The 22,374-nt window shown below is 39.5% G+C and overlaps 1 protein-coding gene across 1 annotated transcript; it reads right to left on the minus strand.

Annotated features, from left to right (window-relative positions):
* Positions 1-3,112: 3,112 nt before the first annotated feature.
* comp (cartilage oligomeric matrix protein) lies at positions 3,113-18,635 on the minus strand. The gene is made up of 19 exons (XM_077202724.1): positions 18,523-18,635; positions 15,528-15,601; positions 14,269-14,320; positions 14,029-14,177; positions 11,717-11,854; positions 11,552-11,626; positions 9,845-9,997; positions 9,654-9,758; positions 9,424-9,531; positions 6,674-6,833; positions 6,478-6,596; positions 6,141-6,193; positions 5,862-6,055; positions 5,396-5,574; positions 5,256-5,304; positions 4,974-5,170; positions 4,715-4,887; positions 4,471-4,610; positions 3,113-3,858 (listed from the first exon to the last, which is right to left on the minus strand). Exons 1-19 carry the CDS (start codon positions 18,596-18,598, stop codon positions 3,803-3,805), a joined length of 2,250 nt encoding a protein of 749 aa, XP_077058839.1. The 5' UTR covers positions 18,599-18,635; the 3' UTR covers positions 3,113-3,802.
* Between the last annotated feature and the right edge of the window lie 3,739 nt (positions 18,636-22,374).

The raw sequence follows: 22,374 nt of genomic DNA on the forward strand, positions 1-22,374 counted from the left end.
TATTAAGGGTTTAAGGGAGCGTTGCTCATTCTACACTGGAAGGCATAAAGTTTGCTTTTACAAAATGGCTTCCCTGGCATTTAAATTTGCTAGCATTTTTTAACATCCAAACATCTCAAGATGTCACGATTGGTGTTATCATTCTTGTTTTTTAATATTTGCCAGTAATTAATGAAATTTTCTAGCAAAAGTACAGCAGTCTCTTGATAGAAATATAACCCATATTTTGGTGTTTTTGTGGACTGTCTCGTGACTTTCTGTATGTTTTGCATATTCAAATTTAAGATGTGGTTACTGTTATCGCTGTAATGTACGCTTCAACAGTGGTCAGTAAACGGGATCCAAGAGCTGCTGCAGAAACCTGCTGAACACTACACTGTGAGAGGACCTGATTTTGCCTTATATGAACAAAATGCTGTTTTTAACTGTCGATGTGATTTTCTAATCTCCAAAGTCTTTTCCTCTCAATATTCTTGTTTTACCAATGCCATTTTGTTTAGTATTGAGTGCTGTATAGTTTGTACTTGTACTGCCGAACATAATTCAAGTTTCTGTGTGAAGATGATGTCATACATCTGACATGGGGAGAGTAATGCTCCTTATTTTGTGCTGTTTACTGGAGTTTGTGTTGTTCATTCCCACATGTATGTTCGAGCCCTGTCGCACTTTGATCAAGTGACATTTTTTGCCCTGTGTGCTATAGCAAAGGTCTTTAACCCTGCTCTTGGGGACCCACTGTCCTGCAGAGTTAAGTTCCCACCCTAATCAAACACACCTGCATCAGATAATCAGCTTTTCAGGATCGCTTGAAAGCACACAATCAGGTGTGCTGAAGCAGGTTGGTAATACAATTTGCAGGACACTGGGTCCCCAGAAGCAAGGTTGAAGACCTCTGTGCTATTAGAAGGAATTAAGGAATCACTCATTTACAGTTCAGTGACACAGTTATGATCTCTATATGCAGTGGGGTCTAAAAAACACCACTTTTTTCATTCAAACCTGGAAAGTTGTAGGATTTAAAACAAATCTAAAACAAAGACAATTAAAAAAAGAAATTGTTTTATCTGAGCTAACATAGACTAATAATGACCAGTTGTATTTTTGTGGAGTAGTGTTAACAGTGTTAACTTTAAATAACAAGATTAATAAAGACTATAGCAATTGTATTGCTCATTGTTAGTTAATGCTGGTAATGCATTAACCAATGTTAACTAATAGAACCTTATTGTAAAATGTTACTGAAATACTAAGAAATTTGGCAACATTTTACGATAAGGTCTCATTAGTTAATGTTAGTAAATGCATTGCGTTACATTAACTAACAATGAGTAATACATGTATTACAGTATTTATTCATCTTTGTTAAAGTTATTAAAAAATACAACTGTTCATTGTTCTTTAATGTCATCTCAGGATTTAAATATTAACAGATATAGAATTTGAATAATGTATTAGTAAATGTTGAAATTAACTAAAATGAATAAATGCTGTAGACGTATTTTTAATTGTTAGTTTTATTAAATTCAATTTTATTTGAGCCCCACTGAATTAAATGTGTCAGTTCAAAAACATGAAGTTTATGCTACTTTTGGATAAGTAACCTGGTGAAGTTTAGCTCTTTTTGGCCAGATACATTTTGGACATTTGGATCCTTCAAGGAAATAACTCTTAGAACGGTGCAAATCCCATTTGTGATTCCTATGCAAACTAAAAGCATTAATCAACTAACAATCTGGAATATTTTTGTTTGAATATTAATTGTGTACTAAGGGCTGAGAAGTAGGGATTGGCTCAGATGGTGGATATAAATTAGACAAGAAAAACTGCAATACATTTTATTCTTCAAACTGTGCCATTCAGAATATTTCTTCTATTGTTTTCAAGTTTTCCATGAACGTGTTAGTCTCAGACACTTTTTTCCTGAAAACAAGCTTATCACAGGATTATGACGACAGCATGTCAAAACGAGAAAATACATTTAGAGAACGAGGTCTTCATTAGCTTGGCTGATTCCAGTAAAAAGATTCACTGAAAATAAAACAAAATAGATTCCAGAGACACAGTGCATGTTTTAATTAATGCTAGTCATATCATTTTAGTGGTTTATCACTGATAACTACGTCTAAGATCATGTTTAGAAACGGAATGTATTTATGGGGCTCTGTGTTATTATAGTGCATTACACCAAATGACCTGCTTCGCAATGATTGACCAAAGCACTTTTGTTTCTTTGTTGTTGTTTTTTATGATCTGTTATGTTGGCTTTTTTTGGGTCACAGTAGCATTTTTCTGTTTATCACAGCTATAGCATGTTTGTTAACTTCAGTTGGGTCATTCCCCTCCCTATTGATTTGTTCAGCCCTTGCATCTTGAGTTTCCGTTTGAAATCCTGTCAGAAATCTGGAAGATATGGCAGCTTTCATACTGATGTATGTGCATTACTTCAAAATCTTCTGGCTGTTGCTCCTAGGGGCTTCAGCCATGGCTTTGCTCATGAAACTTGGACTGTTTTACTTTCTGAGAATGCCGACTGTTCAACCCTGTACATGCATTTTCCCCCAGTTTATTGTGAAGGTGTTCTTTGTGAACTGTTCTCTGTATTGCACTGATAATTCAGAGGGAAAACTATTCTGGAAGCGTATATGTGACTTCCCAATGCAAACCGAAAAAAGGGCTCAGTCTGTTTGTTGCTTTACTATGTTAAACATTAGGAGATGTGGGCAGACTGCATGTGTTTATTGGTCAAATAATCTGTTGTTGATGAACATGCAGCATGCAGCCAAACTGCCTGTTTGGGGCATTTTATTGGAGCGGTTTTAGCTAACAGCACTTACATGTATGTTGGACTTGTTCATTTGTGTCATGGTTATTTGTGTGAGAGCAAACCCCCTTTAGCGTAAATTCCCCTTTAAGCCTTAATAGAACTGCAAAGCAGTTAGTTACCATGATTACCATGTCCGTACCATTAAGTCTAATAAGGACGTAGTTGACTAGATGGGATGTACTTCTTGATAAACATAATGATAGTGACCCATAGGATAGCGCTGATCAGTATAACAACCCTTCCACTCAACTCATAGCATTAGCATAAACTAAGTGCCATCTACATTGATTTCTTTCTGTAAAGATGATATATTTTTTATTTCGTCAACTGTCATCTCACTTAAGGCAGGTTATTAAGTATTAAAAGACATTGTAAACAAACCACTCATGAGAGTGTTAGATTACAGAATGCGCATCAAATCTTTGTGATCTTTCATTTTGTGAGCATAAACAGTGCTCGCTCTTTATTGGAATTAACGGTATATTAGGACATATAATTTGTGGTTGTCTAGAGCTTTCATTGGGTTGGATCTATCCAGAGGCCCAGTTCTATAGTCGCTGTGCTGATGTGGTCATCTTTGTCTCCTATTTGTGGTAATGGATTGTAGAAGGAACTGATTTTGTCTTTGTCGTGTTGCTGGTCCTTTTCCTTTCTCAGAAAAAAAATGCTAAATATGGATGTGCATGATGTCTCAGCTGCATATATCAGAGCCTTCTTGTTATATCATTTATATTTTGTAACCTGTATTTCTGTACGTGTTTTTAAAATACATATATATATATTTAAATTCTGGTGTTTGTGACCTCAGTGCTAATGCAGTGTCATCAGTGTGTCTGTCAGTCATTCGGGTTTTGAGGAAGGCTTGTCTGTTGTTCTTACAGTATAAAAATTGAGTATGAAATATGACACAAATGACAGGAATATACAACTCAAAACACATTAACCTCGTAAAAAATAACTCTGATGTTGAGTGTGGGTTTAAAAAGGCTGGATTTGCTGGGTTCTGAATGTCTCAAAGTCCTCTGGGATTGTATCTGCAAAAACAAAGAGGAAATACAATAGAATTTAATAATTTTCTCCTCAGAGACTGAATTTTTCATACCCATATTACACATTTTACCTTAACATTACAAAAAATGTATGATTCTGCTCTTTTTTTCAAGGGAAAATCTGCTGGATTCTGCAGAATGTATAAAGTTTAAAGTGAAGGATATTAATTGAAAGACCAATGGGAACTGGATCATGAAAAATGGTCACCCAAAGAGGAATTATTGTAAAATTATATATTGTTTTTTGTCATAAATTTGAAATAACATGATTCCAATGGATCATGCTAAAAAAAATAATTTGGAAATATGTATTTACCTTTATTTTGTAAAAATAAAAATCAATAGACTTTTTTATTTCATGAAAACTTTAAAAAAAGTTAAATATATTGAACATTATGGAGTACTATACTCCTATTGGTAGCTTTAGGTATTTTCAAATGAGCCAAAATAATAAATGAGCAAGCCAGTGGCCGAGGATGTGTAGAACTGATGGGAATTCAGATTATTTATAGGCCTGAGAGTAAGCTCTTTGAGTGAGTGTAGACTGTTTGCTTATTTTCTAATGTATTCAAAAGATATTTTATCAAAATAACTGACCGTTGCATCTGTAGCGCAGGTTGGCCCAGATGATGTTCTCCTGAGAGAAGCAGAAAACTCCCAGTCTGCCGCCTCTCATGGTTGTGTCAATAATAATTCCTGTGTCTGCTACCATCTGCTGACCTTCATAGAACCGAACCCTGCATGCAAGATATGCAGAGTATTTACCTAAACATGCATAAAACAATATTGGAAATAAATAACAGGAGGATTTGCAGATGAAACATTGTCCATCTGATTATACCTAATATAGCCTTCTTGGGGTCTGTGCTGCAGGAACCAGCGGTAAGAAGTCTTGTCTTTCCAGCCAGCATTTCTGGAGTCTTTCCACAAGAGTTTCACCTGGTTAGTTGAGTCACCTGTGTGCCAGAGTGAATTCCGCAAGTTTTCGCCAGGTCCCGTGTCTGATTTCACTGCCTACCAACAACAACAACAAAACTGATACTATATTTGATCCGAGCAATAAAAGTTGGTACTCTGCACTTAAAGAAACCAGATCATACCTTTAGTTGGATGCCAGGCTCAGCTACAGCTCGGAAAGGATTGGCTTGCCAGTAAATCTGCTCCACTTGCTTCCACATTACCACGTAGAAGCTTGAGCTGTCCTGATAGCCAAAGATAAAGCCTGCATAGTCGTCATCCGTCTCAGTATTCACATGAAACGTCCCTTCGAAGTCCACACCATTGAATGCTGTGTAGCCTGTTGGAGTAACCAGAGGTGTTAAGCTTGGAATCAACTTGACAGCACATCCACTACGCTGTTTTTCCTTGTTATAGTCTCTTACCTACAGCCAGTCCAGGGTCACTGTTCATGGTCTGAACAATCTCTCTTCCCTGTTAAAAAAAGGATGAGCATTCCTTAGTAAGTTCATACTGTGAGAACGTTGACTGCCACCATCTACGATGCAGAAAGAGGCAGACAGACCTGATTAAGCACCACCCAGTTTGGATCGATCTGCGCATCACCCTCTGGATCTAGAACTACAGTCTGATAGGTTCTGAAGTCGGTGAGAGTGACCTCAGCATTCTCAGGACAAACGTCAATGCTGTCGCTAAATGTGTCATTGTCAAAATCATTCTCACAAACGTTGCCAATGCCATCACCTGCAAATCAACAGTCAATGCAAATGATTATGATCTGACATATAGACGACAAACCAACGAGATCAGGAAATGTCTGAAAACAATCCACAAGAAGGGCTGTAACCCTGCTAATAAAATGTCCATGCTAATCTAGGTTTGTTGGTTTGGTATTGGTCAATATGGTTCATAAAGTCTTTTAAGCTAAACTAGTTAAGTTCCATATTGGGGACCATCATCCAAAACACAACATATGTTGGTCTTTTTAACAGTTTGACGTAAAGTAAGGTTTCCAAGCTTTAAAACCTGACCATCAAAGTCCTCCTGCAGTGGGTTTGGAATCAGACGACAGTTGTCTGGACCAGGTGGAAGGAGATCGGGAATGCCATCGTTGTCATCATCATCATCACATTCATCTCCAATGCCATCCTTGTCTGTGTCTAGCTGGGAGCTATTGATAACTGCAGGACAGTTGTCTCGTGAGTCCTGATGCCCATCTCCATCACTGAAGATAGAGACCAAGGCATTGGATTGAACATTCTGATTATGGGTGTTACCAATGGGAACCAACATTTGGAGTTTTGTAATACCTGTCTTTGTTGGTGTCACAAGGATCACCAATTAAATCATTATCCACATCCATCTGTAGCAGAAATAAGGAGAATCATGAGTTATTTAGGCTTTTTTAATACCTCAATTTCTTGGATTCAGAGTTTTATTCCACCTCTATCACTCTGCAGTCTCTTTTTTACATTGCACTTTTGAGTCTGGACAACCAGATCTTTGGGTATCAAAATTTGCAAGACCACACCCAGAAAAAGCGGGCTTGGGTGTGCACTCTAAAAACTAATTTTGACATCAAACCATTCTGGGTAAAGAGAGAAGAGAGAAGTTACAAGTGAGAAATTACTTAAGAGTTAATCAGACCTGATCAGGGTTTGGGACGTAGGGACAGCTGTCACAAGCATCGCCAACATTATCACCATCTCGATCTTTCTGGTCACGGTTTGGTACCTTTTTGCAGTTGTCCTTCTCATTTTTTATTCCTAGAAAGCAAACCTTCTCAGTTGGACCAATGCAGCTGTTCTTAGTAACCCAATGAAGGAAATATCTAAAGTCTTACCATCCCCGTCAATGTCATCATCACACTCATCACCCTGACCATCACCATCTGTATCCTTCTGATCATTGTTTTTCATCAGACGACAATTATCACAAGCGTCTCCATAATCATCCTGATCAATATTCTTCTGATTGATATTGGGGACGAGCACACAGTTGTCCTATCAGAGAAGTAAGCAGTAAGATGGTCATGAGAACTGGTAGTTTAGGCTTACAACTCCCCAAATGCCTATAAAGACAACATTGGGCATAATACCAACATAAAGTATGTTTTAAAAGGTAAGCAGCTTCTAAGTTAGCATTTGACAAAATTCTAAGGCAGCATCACAAATATCTTTATGAAGAAGGCAATCCAGGAAATTATGAGCTATGTCTGTGATATGCATTTTAATGTAATATTTTAAGTGTAATATTAGTTGAACAACATGCTAACATTGAACTCTATTAGAATCAAAAATGAGTCAAGTCTCCTCTCCATTTACATGCAGCATTAGGTATGCTGTGCGAAACTGTTGCCTATGTCTAAGAAGGCAGCTGTCTATGCAGGCAGCAGAAAGCAAGGCAGCTCACCAGGTTTTAGAACAACGCATACAGTTTTAATCAGAATTATTCAACCCCCATTGCAAATCAGGTTTATTGGCAAAATTTACATACTTTCAGCTGTTTGCAATGAACAAATTTCTGAACCTGCATTCTTAGAAATCTGGATGCAGCCACTGATAATTGTGCAAATTAGGCATTATCTCATAAAATGTGCACGGTTTTGCATATATTTTCGGTAGATAGATCTGAACACATGATAAAGCCATGTGCAAAATTCTTTTTTAATTTTGTTTACACAAAAAAACTGAGGGATTTCGGGATATATGCTTTCGTTACCTAGGAAATCAAAATATACTGTCCATAGCCTTAAAAAAATCGATTTTCGCCATTTTATTTAATTTAATTTCACATAAATCAGGCCAGGAATGATTTATTAACAAATCCCTCTGAAAATATCGTCAGAATACTGCTAAGTGTATAACTGGAAATTTTGGTGTACATAGGTGCTACATAGGCTGAGATGTTTGAATAAATGCTCAGGCCCTTAGTAATAATATAATATTTAAAGAAATATCGTCAGAATACTGCTAAGTGTATAACTGGAAATTTTGGTGTACATAGGTGCTACATAGGCTGAGATGTTTGAATAAATGCTCAGGCCCTTAGTAATAATGTAATATTTAAAGCTCATGAAAACTGATTATTTTATAACATGGCAGGCATATAAGGCCTACTATTGCAGTAACTCAATTAATTAACATTGGCGTATCATGCACAACGTTGCCGAAAAACCCAGACTAGACGGTTGTATGGACACAGAACAAGACCAACAGTAGCTGTCACAGCTTTCTAAAGTCTAACTATCCATTACAGTACCATATCTAGGTCCCCTTTGACATCTCTTGCTTGTGCCTTTTCACTTTCTTGTCTGTGCTCACAAGTTTTCGTTTGTGTTTTGCACTTGCGGACTGAATGGCGTTGCTTTGGACACCCTGAGCAGGTCTGCCTGCACATCTGACAGTTTACGGTGCTGCTTCCTGATGGTTTTTCAGCTACTCCATTCGATTGCTTTCCCTTTCCACCTCTTGCAAAGCGCAATTGCTGCTTTTTCCCCTTGAAAGTTACGGTGTTGGTGGCATTTTCTGAGGTCCCGCGGTAAGCTAAACACAGAAGTTTCAGAGTACACCACGTGATGCGTCTGAGCGAATCACGTTAGCAGAAACCAGCAGTAGCCAATGAGATTTAGTCATTAGCTTTAAATCCCCCTTTGGACATTCACAATTGGTTACTAATAGAAAGGATATGTCCATATTTGGGTTACATAGCATTGTGCAGGAGACTCAGAGCCAGTGTTGCCAGATGTATGATAATTTTGATCTCTGTACGACGTACGATCAATAATGAAAAAAATCCCATAATGAACGATAATATAACAGTTTTCAGTCGTTCGTCCAAACTCACATCCTACCGCTTCTCTCTCTGACCCAGAATCATTTCGCAGGCTCACCCGCAAGCAAGCACGTATACACACGCACACACACACACAGGCACCACACAGTGTCACCCGACCCGCACGTCAACACTACATACACCATTCTATGTCGCGTTGGAATCCTAACTTCTTGGTAAATTCAGGAGAAACTTACTGCCGCAAGTAAACTAAATGTAATAGAATAAACATCTTAATGTATATTTTCAATGTTTTCTTTATAGCAGCTTGAAAGAACACATATTAAAGGAACAAACTAGCCCAAAATCTCAAAACTGACCACTGCATGAAAAATCGATGTTTTTGCCTGCTGTGTCTCGCCTTAACAAACCGAGCCAGTTCAGATATTTCATGTGTTCTAGCTCAAGCTAACATAGTGCAACTAATTAAGCCATTGATTAGTTGCATCAGGTGTGCTTGAGACAACACCTGTTTTGAAGAATTGTGCTGTTGTGAGGGATTCTGTTCGAAGGGATTGAATAATTCTGAGACCGCAAAAGTCATTAAAAGTTGAATTTTCAGTTGAATTTGGGGAAACCACTTGAAACATTTTTGTGTTGAGCTATTTCAATTACTTTTGTTAGATTTTTTTCATTGCAAAAAGCTGTAAGTCTGTACATTTTGCCAATAAACCTGATTTGCAACAGGGGTTGAAAAATGTTGATATCTGGTGATATTATAACACTGCATTTAACCAAGATGGTGTGGTGACCTCTGACCTCTGTGTTTAGGATCCCATCTCCATCTGCATCATCATCACATGCATCACCGATGTTATCTTTATCTGCATCTTCTTGGCCGGAGTTTGGAACAGTGAGGCAATTGTCCTAGAAAAGCATTTTACTGAGAGTTTTTAACAAGTTCTTCACTTTTTAATTTGTTTTTACTTAATGCTTAGTGCAATACATCTTTATTCTTGTTTTTTTTAATTATTATTATTATTTTTTACCTTTGCACAGTTTCTTTCCACACATTCCAACTTTTCATCAGGAAAGCCATCAATATCAGTGTCTGTTCCGCACAAGTATCCATTCCCAGCCCAACCAATTCCACACTAAAACAGATTATATCAGTTAGGCCAGTCACATCTATATAGGAGTTTGCATATGTGAAATATGTAAAATATGATCAATAACTTACTGCACATTCAATCTGTCCATCACGATGAACAATGCATTCTGCGCTGGCATGGCAAGGATTGGGCTGACCATTACCACAAGACCGCTCAGGTTTGCAGCCTTTCGCCTGATCCCCAACAAAACCAGTCTTACAGCGGCCACAACGAAAAGAGCCCTGCCATGAACATACAATGATTCATATAAACAAGGTGAATGTAAAGAATGATGATCCCACTGATTGACATGAATCAATTTCTCCAAATTTGTAGACTAGTGGTTATCATCTGGTTTGATTCGTTTTTATGTTGTGGTGACCCAACACAATAGCTGTGATCCAATTCAGTGTTCACAACTTATGTAAATATGTTCACCTTGATCCATTTATGTACATAATAAAGAGCAGAAATTATCTATTAAATTGTATCTTGGTAAAATATGTCAATATCATGTGTCCTTTGAACCTCTTTGCCCATTTATCCAGTAGTGATGTGCGGTGGCACGCTGCCAAGATGGCGACGGCCAACTCCGCCCACTTAAGGTTTCAAAAATGCTCTTCAGAAACCTACGGCTGACGTCACGGACACTACGTCCATATTATTTACAGTCTATGCTTTGAACCAGTGTTTTTTTTAATTTATTTTTTATTTGTATCGGTAGATATTCAAGTTGAAACCCAATAGACCTCATTCAGAGCAGTGACAGGTATGAAAGCAAGGCTGTGAGGGTTAGCCTTACTGTGTTTTCAATGGCATCTGCTGTAAAAAAAAAAAAATTGTGTACTGCAATTTCTTTGAAAGATATTTTTGCAGTGTTTCATCAGCAAGACAATCCAAAGACATATCAGTAAAACCCACTGAAGAGATATATGTCTATCCCTCACAGCCTTGGTTTCATTCCCATTTAAAATCAAAGATGGCGCTGCTGTGAATAAGGACTATACTTACATTTAAAAGTGTAATCCGTTGTAAACCTAAAAAAGTATACATTTTTTGTCATCCCCGGTGTGCATTGAATCTTGGGATGCTTCCAAGGCAGCCTTCAAAGGATGCAGCCTCTGAATTAGGACGCTGCAAAGGGTAACTAAACCCTAAAACAACTTTTTTTTAGTTAATGATCTGTAAGACTGGGGCTTTATTAATGCTGTTCATTGATTCGAGTATTTTTTTTTACATTTGGGTATAAAGTGTTTTAATTCTTCAATATATGGTGTAAAAACAGGTTGAACAGTGGCTACTGCAGTTGAATTAGTCACCAGCTCACCACGCCCTTGCCTACAGAGAGACACGTGTCTCAGGTGCAAATTAATAAAAGGTGACGAGTTTTACCTTAAACGAGGGAACATATTGCTAAGATGTGGCCATAAATTAATTGGGCTCAAGTGATGGGAATGAATTCTTAATTTGTGTCCATGATATAAAATTTTTTTGCATGTCATGTCTGTGACCCTTCAACTGAAAGCATTTTTAACCTAAAATGAAATGGGCACCTAATTACATGGGCACATGAAAATTAACTGATTCAATTTAAACGGTTCTTTAATGGTTCCTTGGCTTACCACATTATGTGATAAAAGTAATTTTTATTGTCAGATCAGGTAGAAGTAACTACTGGCAGAAGTCTCTTTTTACAGTGTATCAATAGCAGAACCAATTCTTGGGCTGTGAACCACCAGATAAGAACCAAACGTAGCTCTGCTGCTGTGACCAACAGACCATAAAGCATCACTCACTGGTGTGTTGATGCAGTTGGAGTTCTCCATGCAGCCTCCATTTGAGTTCTCACACTCATTAATGTCTGCGCAGACCTGCATATAATATATATAATTGCATATAATTTAATTTCAAACATTTTATCCATTGATTGTCTCATGATTATTTTCATATAAAAATGATACCTGTTTAGTGGCAGATGCATAGGCGAGTCCAACCCCCTGCACCTGGGGGCCCATGTACCCAGCTGGACATGGCCCACAACGAAAACCAGGGGATGTGTTAATGCATCTCACCCCCATGTGACATGGCATTACAGCACACTGTACAACAAAGAAACCGTAGAGAACAAAAATCTTACTCTGCAATGAAGTACAAATTAAATATTTGTTCTTTAAAAATATTTAGAGACATAATTCCACACAGTACCACACATCTTTAAGAGAAAAGGACTAAGGGATAATTCAAAGTGAAATTTTAGCACCCTGGAAAGGCACCTCAGGAGGCGTATGCCATTTGTGGTGGCATTCCAAATGAAAGTGAATCCCTTCATAAAACGCCCTTCCAGAAGTCTGTTAGTGAAGGGTACATGCAATTGTGGAAATCATTTTTACCGTTTATAGTTATGTGAGCCACATTAAAGCTAGATGGCAGGAGAGTGTGAGTTAACATATAAATGAAATAATTCAAGTTGTTCAGCGAATTCCAAATGTAATTTTTCGCCCTTGAAAGGAACTTTGGGAAGGGGACATAATTTGTAAGGCCATTCCAAACAAAAGGGAACAACTAAATACATGATACATGCCCTTCCACAAGGCCGTTAGCAAAGAGTGCATGCGATGGTCATTTTGAGGAAGTAATTTTATCAATTTTATCGTCCTTGCGATTCATTTTAAAACTGCTGTAGATGTCAGGAGAGTTATGAATAAATAGAATAATATAAGTTTTATCAGTTTTTTTGTTTTGTTGTGACATGAATTACAGTTTTTCTTGATTGCTTAAACACTACAACTAAAATTTCAAAACCATAACGCCATTTATCAAAAAGCACATCCATTTCCCTAAACTATAAACACTATTCCCCTGTTTTGACACATAAGTCAGATTTGTTGAACTGTCAAGGTGGAGGAAGAGGAAGAGGTGGAGGAGGTGGAGGAAGAGGTGGATGTGTTGGAGGAGGAGATGGAGGAGGAGGAGGTGGTGGAGGAGGAGGAGGAGGTGGAGGAAGAGGTGAAGGTGGATGAGGAGAAGGAGGTGGAGGAAGTGGAGGAGGTGGAGGAGGAGGTGGAGGAGGAGGAGAAGGAGGTGGAGAGAGTGGAGGAGGTGGAGGAGGATGAGGAGGTGGAGGTAGAGGAGGAGGTGGAGGAGGAGGAGGAAGATAAGGAGGAGGAAGAGTAGATGGGAGTGTAGGAGAAATATTGAAATATTTCCGTTGATGTGTGCCAGCGGGGAATAGGTATGCAAGAGGTTTTTACCCCTCTGTCTGGCTAGGCCCAATATAGCCTGTGATGCTGACAAGATTCTCAAAGACAGGATGATGGAGCAGAGTTTGTTCGTTTTTTGTTTTGTTTTTTGTGTATTGTACTGTACAGTACATTAAGGAATAAAAAAATGTGCCAATGTATCCATTGGTTGTGTCTTTTGTGTTAATCATGTGAAAAGGTTTGTGAGGAGGGGAACCACAAGCAACATAACTTACCACTTTTGGAAATGTTATTTTGAATTTATTGCACCAGTGTGTAAGACTGTTGTAGTGTATGTGTTAGTGAGGGCTTGTGTGTGATGTCTAAGGGCAAAGTTTGATTTTTAAGCAAGACCTGAAAATACCTTTTTAAATAACCTTTTTGACCTGAAAATAGGATGTTTGGGGAATTGGGTGAGACGTTATGGATTTGTGTTTACTGTTTTGAGAATACGAAGCATAGAAATGTGTTTAAGCAATCGAGAAAAACTGTAATTCATTTAATTTAATTTTAGTTTTAGGTCAAGTATTATTTTTAGCATTTGTATTAGATACTTAAAAAAAAGTCTATACAGGTTTTAGTTAGCACACACACACACACACACACACACACACACACACACACACACACACACACACACACACACACACACACACACACACACACACACACACACACACACACACACACACACACACACACACACACACACACACACACACACACACACACACACACACACAAACACAGAAAAGCATATTTGAAAACTTATGAATAAATATTTATTTGCAACAACTTTATTAACAGCACTAATAAGAAATGAGTTGCAAGAACAGCTAATGGAGTGATGGATGCTATGATGTATTGTCTTGATAATGGTCCAGGTAAAGATAATAAGTTACAGTGTCATTGCTCCCTTAGCCAAGCGTGTTCCAGACAATTTCCCTGCTCCCACCAGAGTCCCCACTTCTAGAGCCCCCTTTGGAGTGAGTATGGATGCTCACTCCTGATTTCAGCTCAGGCTGCCCACTCACCTCATCGACATCAGTACAGTGAGTTCCATTTCCTGTCATGCCCTCCGGGCACAGGCCACACTTGATGCCACTGGGTGTCATAATGCATTCCACACCAGGGTGGCAGGGGTTGGGAACACATGAAGGCTGTGGATCTACTGCTCTCATGCCTACAAGGAAAAGAGAGAATGCATATCCAATATTTCGCAGTTACAATCTCGATTATTAATCTGATGCAATGATAAGCTTAGAATTCCTCACCACAGGCTTCACACTCCATAACCGTGTTCTTCAGGAAAACTATTTCCTGTATCTATAAAACAAATTGTTCATTTGTCAGTGTTATGTAAGAATGTATAAGAACTAAAATGTGATTAAACTTTTTAATAGGCAGGAATGTTATTAAAAAATATAATATAATTATCAACACGTAAAATCATAACATGATGATACCTTTGTAAATCATTATATCTAATGATTAATTAAAGCAGACATCTGGAAGTTGAAATGCATGGCTTCGACCCATTGTGGTTTATTTATTAATTAATACATCATGATACATTTAATTAATCGCAATTCATATATTACTTTATCTATTAATCTTAGTTCTTCATGATTCATACATTAACACGTGATTACCTGTGCATTAGTTAAGCATGAATGAATGCATTTTAGTGCCCCTCTATTGTGAAATATTACCAAATATATTTATGTATCGGTTCTAACACATTTTCATATCTTTGTTCAAAATATTGCATTCATTTTCTGTTGTACCATTTGTATCTCCAGGAATACATCGCTCATTTATACAATAAGTAAGTCGTAATTGACGACAGGCTGTTGAAATATAAAATGCACAACTGTAGGTGGTAATGCAAGTGTCTGTGTGTGTTCAACAGCTCTGTGGTATACAAGGGATACAAGTAGTATACATTCCAACAAGTGAATTCCCTCCAAATATAGTTAAGACATCAACATTTACATCACGGTCTTTGACCTTCTCACAGCATGCCGTCATGATATCCTCTGGTGCTCTTCTGTCACTTTTGACCAAAACATTTTGAAAATGTAAAAAATTGTAGCTTCATCGGAATGGTACGAAACATGGTGACTTTTATGGCACTTAGTATATGAACACAAAATTATAATAATTATTTGAGGGCATGATTTGAAAAGGCTAAGTGGTCTCACTTGCGGTCTTTAAAGTCAAAAAGCCTGCATGGAGAGCTGTTCATGAATCTAGTGGTTACACAATGGTATTAGGCCTAGATGTTTTTCTTTCTTTACTCTCACCAGATGGCGCTAATCTGCCTTCAAAAATTGGATTTTAAATGCCTAGTCTCTATTTTAACCTGAAATACTGTATTAATTGTTATTAAATTACTGAAATTAACTCCCAAATGAGAAGTAACAGAGGGTTAAATAAAGATTGCTAGTGGATGCCAGAGGTTTCATACAAAGTCATTTACTCTGAGAATTTACAATGACATACTTAAGGAAATGATTGGTTTCTGAATTACCTGTTGCTTCAGTAGTTCTTTGATTTCAGCAAGCTCCTGGTTTGTGCCTTTAATCTGTTTGATAATCTCACCATCTGCAGGAAACAATGTAGAATTAGAAAGATGATTTAGCAACATTCTGATTTATCGAAAGGAGTATTCTCAGTTTGCAACCTTCATGTTTCCAAACCAAACATTGTGTATTAAGTTTCTTTCTGTTCACACACAGCTACAATATCTTGTGGCTTACAATAAAGCATGAAAGATGGTACTTTTATGGTTAATTATTAGGTGTTCAAGCACGAAGTGCTGAAAACCTATTGTATTTGTACTGATTTTTATATTATTCTTCTGCCGTAAAACGCATCGTGCAGACCAAACCGTAAGAGCTAGAGACTTGATATTTGGGATTAAGGTAGCACAGAAACCGAGGAGAGGTTCAGAGAATATGAGCCCGATTGGCCCATAGGTGGCGCTATAGCAATCAAAAGCGCGAAACTTGTCATAACTCCTAGATCGTAAGTCATAGACTCAAGTGTCTTATATCCTTGGAAAGCTGGAGACCTGAAGAACAAAACGTATATCTCCGATTTCATTTCCGGTATGCACATTTTTCCGCCATTTTGAATTTTGTCAAAAAACTACTTTTGCGAACTAGTCCCTGGTTTTTCGCCCGATCGGAACCAAACCAGTACAGAAATGTTCTCTGGAGTCTGTCTATCAATAGTTATTGAAAAAAAATGGAAATTTCGATTTCCGGTCGCTAGGGCGCAAAATGAACGTTGTGGGAGGAGCCTATTTTACTAAAATGGCTATAACTCGAGAAGTAAATGAGATATCTTCACCAAACTTCAAACACATGTGTAAGAGGACAGTCTGGGGTCACAGTAAAAAAAACGCGTCGATCTAACACTAGGTGGCGCTATAACATTACAAAAACATAAATAGGGCTCTGACCACCTGACCGTTAGTCCGATTGACTTGAAAATTTGTATGCAGTGACTTGGTCCAAGGTATGTGTATGAGGACATTAGCGTATCTCAAAAAACATGGCCGCCATCGGCCAATGAAGTTTGAGCACCTATGAGATGAGGTTATTGGAGGCCAATCGGAACGAAACACCGTGGGCATGTTCGACTCATGGCCCAATAGGTCTGTAAGAGTTTTGAAAGAAATCTGCCACTAATTGGCGCTAACGAATTTTACGGCTCTGTAATCACGTGGTGTTGCACACATCCCCAAAATATGCATACCATTTGATAGATCTCCTCATGCCAATCAACTTTGCCTCTAGAATCATTGCTGTCAATCAAATCGTTCATTAAATATTCACGAATATGTTAAAAACCTACTTTTGCGAACTAGTCCCTGGTTTTTCGCCTGATCGGAACCAGACCAGTCTAGGACAATTCTCTGGACTCTATAGATCAATAATTATTGAAAAAAAGTTGAACTTTGCCCTATGGTTTGAAATGGGCGTGACAAAATACGCTCAAAAGCCTATAAATCCTACAAGAAAACTCAGAACTTCACAAAAATTGATGAGCATATGTGACATAACATCATTAACAAGCATGCAAAGTTTTATGGAGATCGGACCATAGGTGGCGCTATAACTGTTAAAAAGCTTTAAAACCATATATTCCCTATGGTAAATGCCTGTATTGGCTGTAAATGGTGTTTTCCATCTATTATGTCAGTGTTTAAATGTATGCTAAATACAACTTAATGTCTTTTGATGCTTTTGTGCTTAACGGCCTTAAAGGCCTTAACTGCTTGTACACCGCTAAATGCTGCTTGCAGCTTTAATTATTATTATTATTATATATTTTTTGAGTTCATTAAATATTTTGCTAAATGTCTTTCTTCTGCAGTATAAAGACAGTATAAATCCTATTCATTTTTGGGTGAAATCTCCCTTTGAAACCTGTTTCAACAGTAAACTAAGAGCAACAGGACAGTTTCATGATTATTGTTTGTAAGGACCTGCTCAAAATATAATGGCTTTTCCTGCAGGCCCTGTGGATGATTTTTCAGCATCTGACATTTTAGCAGTCAGGAACTGTATTATAGTAATTTGCCATGGACTACATCTGCGTCTCACACACACATTTTGAGTGTTTATGCTGTGTGTTTGTGAATAGCAAAGGCCAATCTAAGTTTGTTGCCTAATGGAGGATCCTGCTTTCTGTGTTTCAGCATGACCGTAACATGTAACCCAAATATCATGCATCATTTTGATTATTCTCATGGGTGAACATGTTGTTATGACAGGAGATAAACTGTTGCAGTTTTGATTCATGAGGCTGGATTTTATGAGCCACAGGAGCAGCAACACTAGAATGATCAAATCAACCTGAGACCATTTCTTTCTCAGCTCTAGATGTGGGGTTAGGGTCCTGGTAAGGGTTTTAGCTTTTCTCCATTGATGATTCCGGTAAATTTAAAAACATTTTAAATAAAAAGAAATAAGTAAATAAAAATCTAGGATACAAACTTAGTAGGAGGGGCTTCTTTCAGAGGTTCCCCTCCCCAGAGAGCAGTCCAGACAAACAGAAGGGAAGTGTGCTCTTTCCATTAGCACCATCAGTGTTTTCCATATGCATTCCAGGATTCCATAAGCTCAAATTATCAGTTTTTCATCTTGACTGGTGGCCAAAATGTTGATCTTTATCTTGCAACTTGCAGAATGGAAATGTTCTATTCAGCTGTATATATGTTATTAAAGCATACCAAAACCAGCCCACATGATAGGTTCTCTTACTTGGCAAACAGTATAAAGATTCTTAGCATAAACCATTCTAGGTGCTTTGTAAAAAAATAAAAAAAAAATAATAATAATGTTTACATTATTATAACTAAAACATATGGTTATGAATGCACTCTCTGAAATAATCTTGCAGTGTACTTTAGATATTCCTCTACAAAGTCTTTCATATTTCGGAATATATATATATATATATATATATATAAGATTACAACAAACATTTACATTTTATGAAGAAAGTAAGCTCACCTCTGGATATTCCTTGAGCCGAAACCAGGTCGCTGTGCAGATAAAAGCTGCAGATGAACAAGAGAGTCCACAGCATGTTCAGTGCCTGTGTCTGAGGAGGGCAGCAGATCTGAGCTTCTGAGTGTGTCTGTGTCTCCTCTGCTTTTATACCACGTCTCTGACGCTGACGTCATCTGCAGTCTGGTTCTTCACAGATCACACCTTTCATTCCATTCCAAGATTCACGTGTAAAGCCAGGGGAAAAAATATTTGGATTGGAGTCTCATGAGAAAATGCTAATGCATTGTACACCTAGAAGTTCAGGTTTTTTTAGTGGCTTACAGTTAAGTAAAGTAAGTTCTCATTAATATTTTTGATTTGATAGGTCTAGCTTCAAGAGCTTAAAGGAATATTCTGGGTTCAATAGAAGTAAAGTTTAATCAACAGCACTCATCCTCAAAAAAAAAAAAAAAAAAAAAAAAAAACAGCAAGGCATTAACAATGCAGATTACATAGGGACAATTCTTAAATCTTAAAATACTCTGTTCCAAATGTATAGCAACAAGACATAGACAATACGGGTGTTAACACAAACTTAGTGTGAAATTGCTTAATAACCTTTTCTGTGTAAAATTTAATTACATTTTACAACTTTCTTGCCATGACAAAAATTACATAAAACAACTTTACAGCTCAAATAATACAATCATTTTAACAGACTAAGAAATGTAAGTGGACATAACATTTTAAGTTCTATATTTCTCTACAAAGACATCCATTGTAAGTACATAACCATCCAACATAACCTTACTTTTTGCTTCTTCTTTTTTTACGAAAACTAGAGATGAGTCAAAATGTTGTTTTGTGGTAATAATATGACACAAATGGTGTCATTGAACTGAACAGGAATAATTATTTTTACCTACACTGGTCAAAAAATTGGAAACACCATGCTTCATCATTACTATTACTATTTATTTGAATAATAATAATAATAATAATAATAATAATAATAATAATAATAATAATAATAATAATAATAATAATAATAATAATAATATGCTGAAAACTTTTTGGCTGCTTCTCTTTTACTATTCAGCCCATTTACAAAAAAACTGTTTTGCAATGAAATTCAAAAGAAGGCATAATGTAGGCTACATTTATCTGCAAAACAGATTTCAAACATTTAAACATAATCCTTTAAATCAAATGATTTTTAAGGCCATGAGAAACGTCTCGGTTACATATGTAACCCTCGTTCCCTGAGTAGGGAACGGAGACGTTACGTCGGATGACGACGAATGGGGGTTTCGCTTAGAACACCTATCGACTTCGAGTATTACAAAACGAGCCAATGGCGATGAAATGCCATGGGTCTGCGGAATTTGCATAGCGTAACTCCGCCCCACCTCGTGGGTATAAAAGGAGGACGCTCGGCAACATGCAGATATGTCTTCGCTGAGGAGCCGAGACTGAACTCAGGCGTCTACCCAGCGGTACAGCGGAAGTGGCAGAGAGACGTAACGTCTCCGTTCCCTACTCAGGGAACGAGGGTTACATATGTAACCGAGACGTTCCCTTTCGTAGTCACTCCGAGTTACGTCGGATGACGACGAATGGGGGTCCCCGTGAAATCACGCCACCTTCACAGCTGTCTTCCAGTGCCCTGCGAAAGTCTGATCCCCCTGTCGTGATACTGGCACAGACGAAGGAGTCCTACTTAACACAGGAATACCAAGGTACACTGGGAAGCATATCTCAGAGGAGATATGCCGCAGCATGCCTACCCGTAGGGAGGACTTAAGATACACATATGGCCGGAGGGCTACATATGGAGGAACACTGGAGTGACCAGCCCGAGGGGTGGCAACTTTCAACTCCAGGAGGGCAAGATGGCTTGCCAAGGGAAAGACACATGCTCAAGGAGGCTTACAGTGGAAATACACATGTGGGGGTTACTCAGGGAGGAACCATGCACACGGAGGCACCTAGCCGACGCCCAGGCAATAGACACTGGCGCCAGCGTCAACAGTGCTGGAGGAACTCAGGGCTTCAAAGAGGAAGGCTCACCTGAGGAATAATCGCACGTATCCAGTCCGTGGAGTGGAATGGCGAGCAAGCGAAGACACCTGAGCGGGTCCAGTACTAGCTAACTGAAGCGAGTACACGAGAGGACACAGGCTCCACTCGGAGATTATAGAATCTGGCGAATGTGTTGGGTGTCGCCCAGCCTGCAGCTCTACAAATGTCTGCCAGCGAGGCGCCATGTGCTAGAGCCCAAGAGGAAGCCACACTCCGGGTGGAGTGGGCTGTCACACCAAGGGGGCACGGTCGGCCTTGCTGTTGGTAAGCCAAAGCAATGGCGTCCACTATCCAGTGAGACAACCTCTGCTTTGAGAGAGCCTTTCCCTTCAGTCTCCCACCATAACAGACAAAGAGCTGGTCTGAGGTCCTGAAACACTGCGTTCTGTCTACGTAAGCGCGGAGAGCGCGTACTGGACAGAGCAGTGCCAAGGCTGGGTCTGCCTCCTCCCGGGGCAGCGCTTGCAGGTTCACCACCTGGTCCCGGAAGGGAGTGGTGGGAACCTTGGGCACATATCCAGGCCGGGGTCTCAGGATCACGTGAGAGTGACCGGGCCCGAATTCCAGGCACGCTTCGTCAACGGAGAATGCGTGCAGGTCCCCTACCCTCTTGATGGAGGCCAATGCAACCAGGAGCGCTGTCTTCATAGACAGGAACTTAAGCTCAACTGATTGCAGAGGCTCAAAGGGAGCCTTCTGCAGGGCATTTAAGACCACTGAGAGGTCCCAAGAGGGAACGAGAGGAGGGCGAGGAGGATTCAGTCTCCTCGCTCCTCTCAGGAACCTGACGATCAGGTCGTGCTTCCCCAGAGACTTACCTTGAACTGCTTCGTGATATGCGGCGATAGCGGCCACATACCCCTTCAGGGTGGAGGGAGACAGCCTTCGCTCCAACCCATCTTGCAGGAAGGAAAGCACGACAGAGATCGAGCATCTCCTGGGGTCTTCTCGACGAGAAGAGCACCAGTTGACGAAGAGGTTCCACTTCAACGCATAGACATGTCTCGTGGACGATGCTCTAGCGGAAGTGATGGTAGCCGCCACCGCTGGTGGCAGGGTACTCAAACCTGCCTCGTCCCGTCCAGGAGCCACACGTGGAGCCTCCAGAGATCGGGTCGAGGGTGCCAAAGGGTGCCCCGTCTCTGAGAAAGGAGATCCTTCCTCAGAGGAATTGGCCAAGGAGGTGCTGTCGCGAGGAGTACCAGTTCGGAGAACCAGGTCCGGGTGGGCCAATACGGCGCAACCAGAATGAGCTGCTCCTCGTCCTCCTTGATCTTGCACAAGGTCTGTGCGAGAAGGCTCACTGGGGGAAACGCATATTTGCGTAGGCCCCGCGGCCAGCTGTGCGCCAGTGCATCCGTGCCGTGAGAGCCCTCGGTCAGGGAATAGAACAGGGCGCAATGGGTCGAGTCGAGAGAGAAACAGATCTATCTGTGCATCCCCGAACTGGTCCCAAATCAGCTGAACCGACTGGGGATGGAGTCTCCATTCGCCGGAGATGGCCGAAACCGAGACAGCTCGTCGGCTGCAAGTTCGATCTCCCGGAATGTAGATAGCACGAGGGACCTCAGGTGCTTCTGACTCCATAAGAGGAGGTGGCGTGCGAGTTGCGACATACGGCGGGAGCGTAGACCACCCTGACGGTTGATGTACGCTACAGTCGCGGTATTGTCTGAACGGACTAGTACGTGTTGACCCCAGAGCAACGTGAGGAAACGGTGCAGGGCAAGGCGTACTGCCAGCAACTCGAGGCAATTGACAAGCAGAAGGCGCTGGGGTCCTGTCCAGGAC

The sequence above is a fragment of the Siphateles boraxobius genome, unplaced genomic scaffold, assembly GCF_051911475.1.
Source record: "Siphateles boraxobius isolate OS27281-9 unplaced genomic scaffold, OSU_SipBor_1 5, whole genome shotgun sequence".
Lineage (NCBI taxonomy): Eukaryota > Metazoa > Chordata > Actinopteri > Cypriniformes > Leuciscidae > Siphateles > Siphateles boraxobius.

Bases quoted from the DNA above. Each gene is read 5' to 3' on its own strand.
- comp (XM_077202724.1), bottom strand. From the start codon at position 18,598: ATGCTGTGGACTCTCTTGTTCATCTGCAGCTTTTATCTGCACAGCGAC. The intron at 11,627-11,716 runs GTATCATTTTTA...TATTATATGCAG, and splicing joins ATGCATCTGCCACTAAACAG to GTCTGCGCAGACATTAATGA. The intron at 4,888-4,973 runs GTATGATCTGGT...TGTTGTTGGTAG, and splicing joins AGCCTGGCATCCAACTAAAG to GCAGTGAAATCAGACACGGG.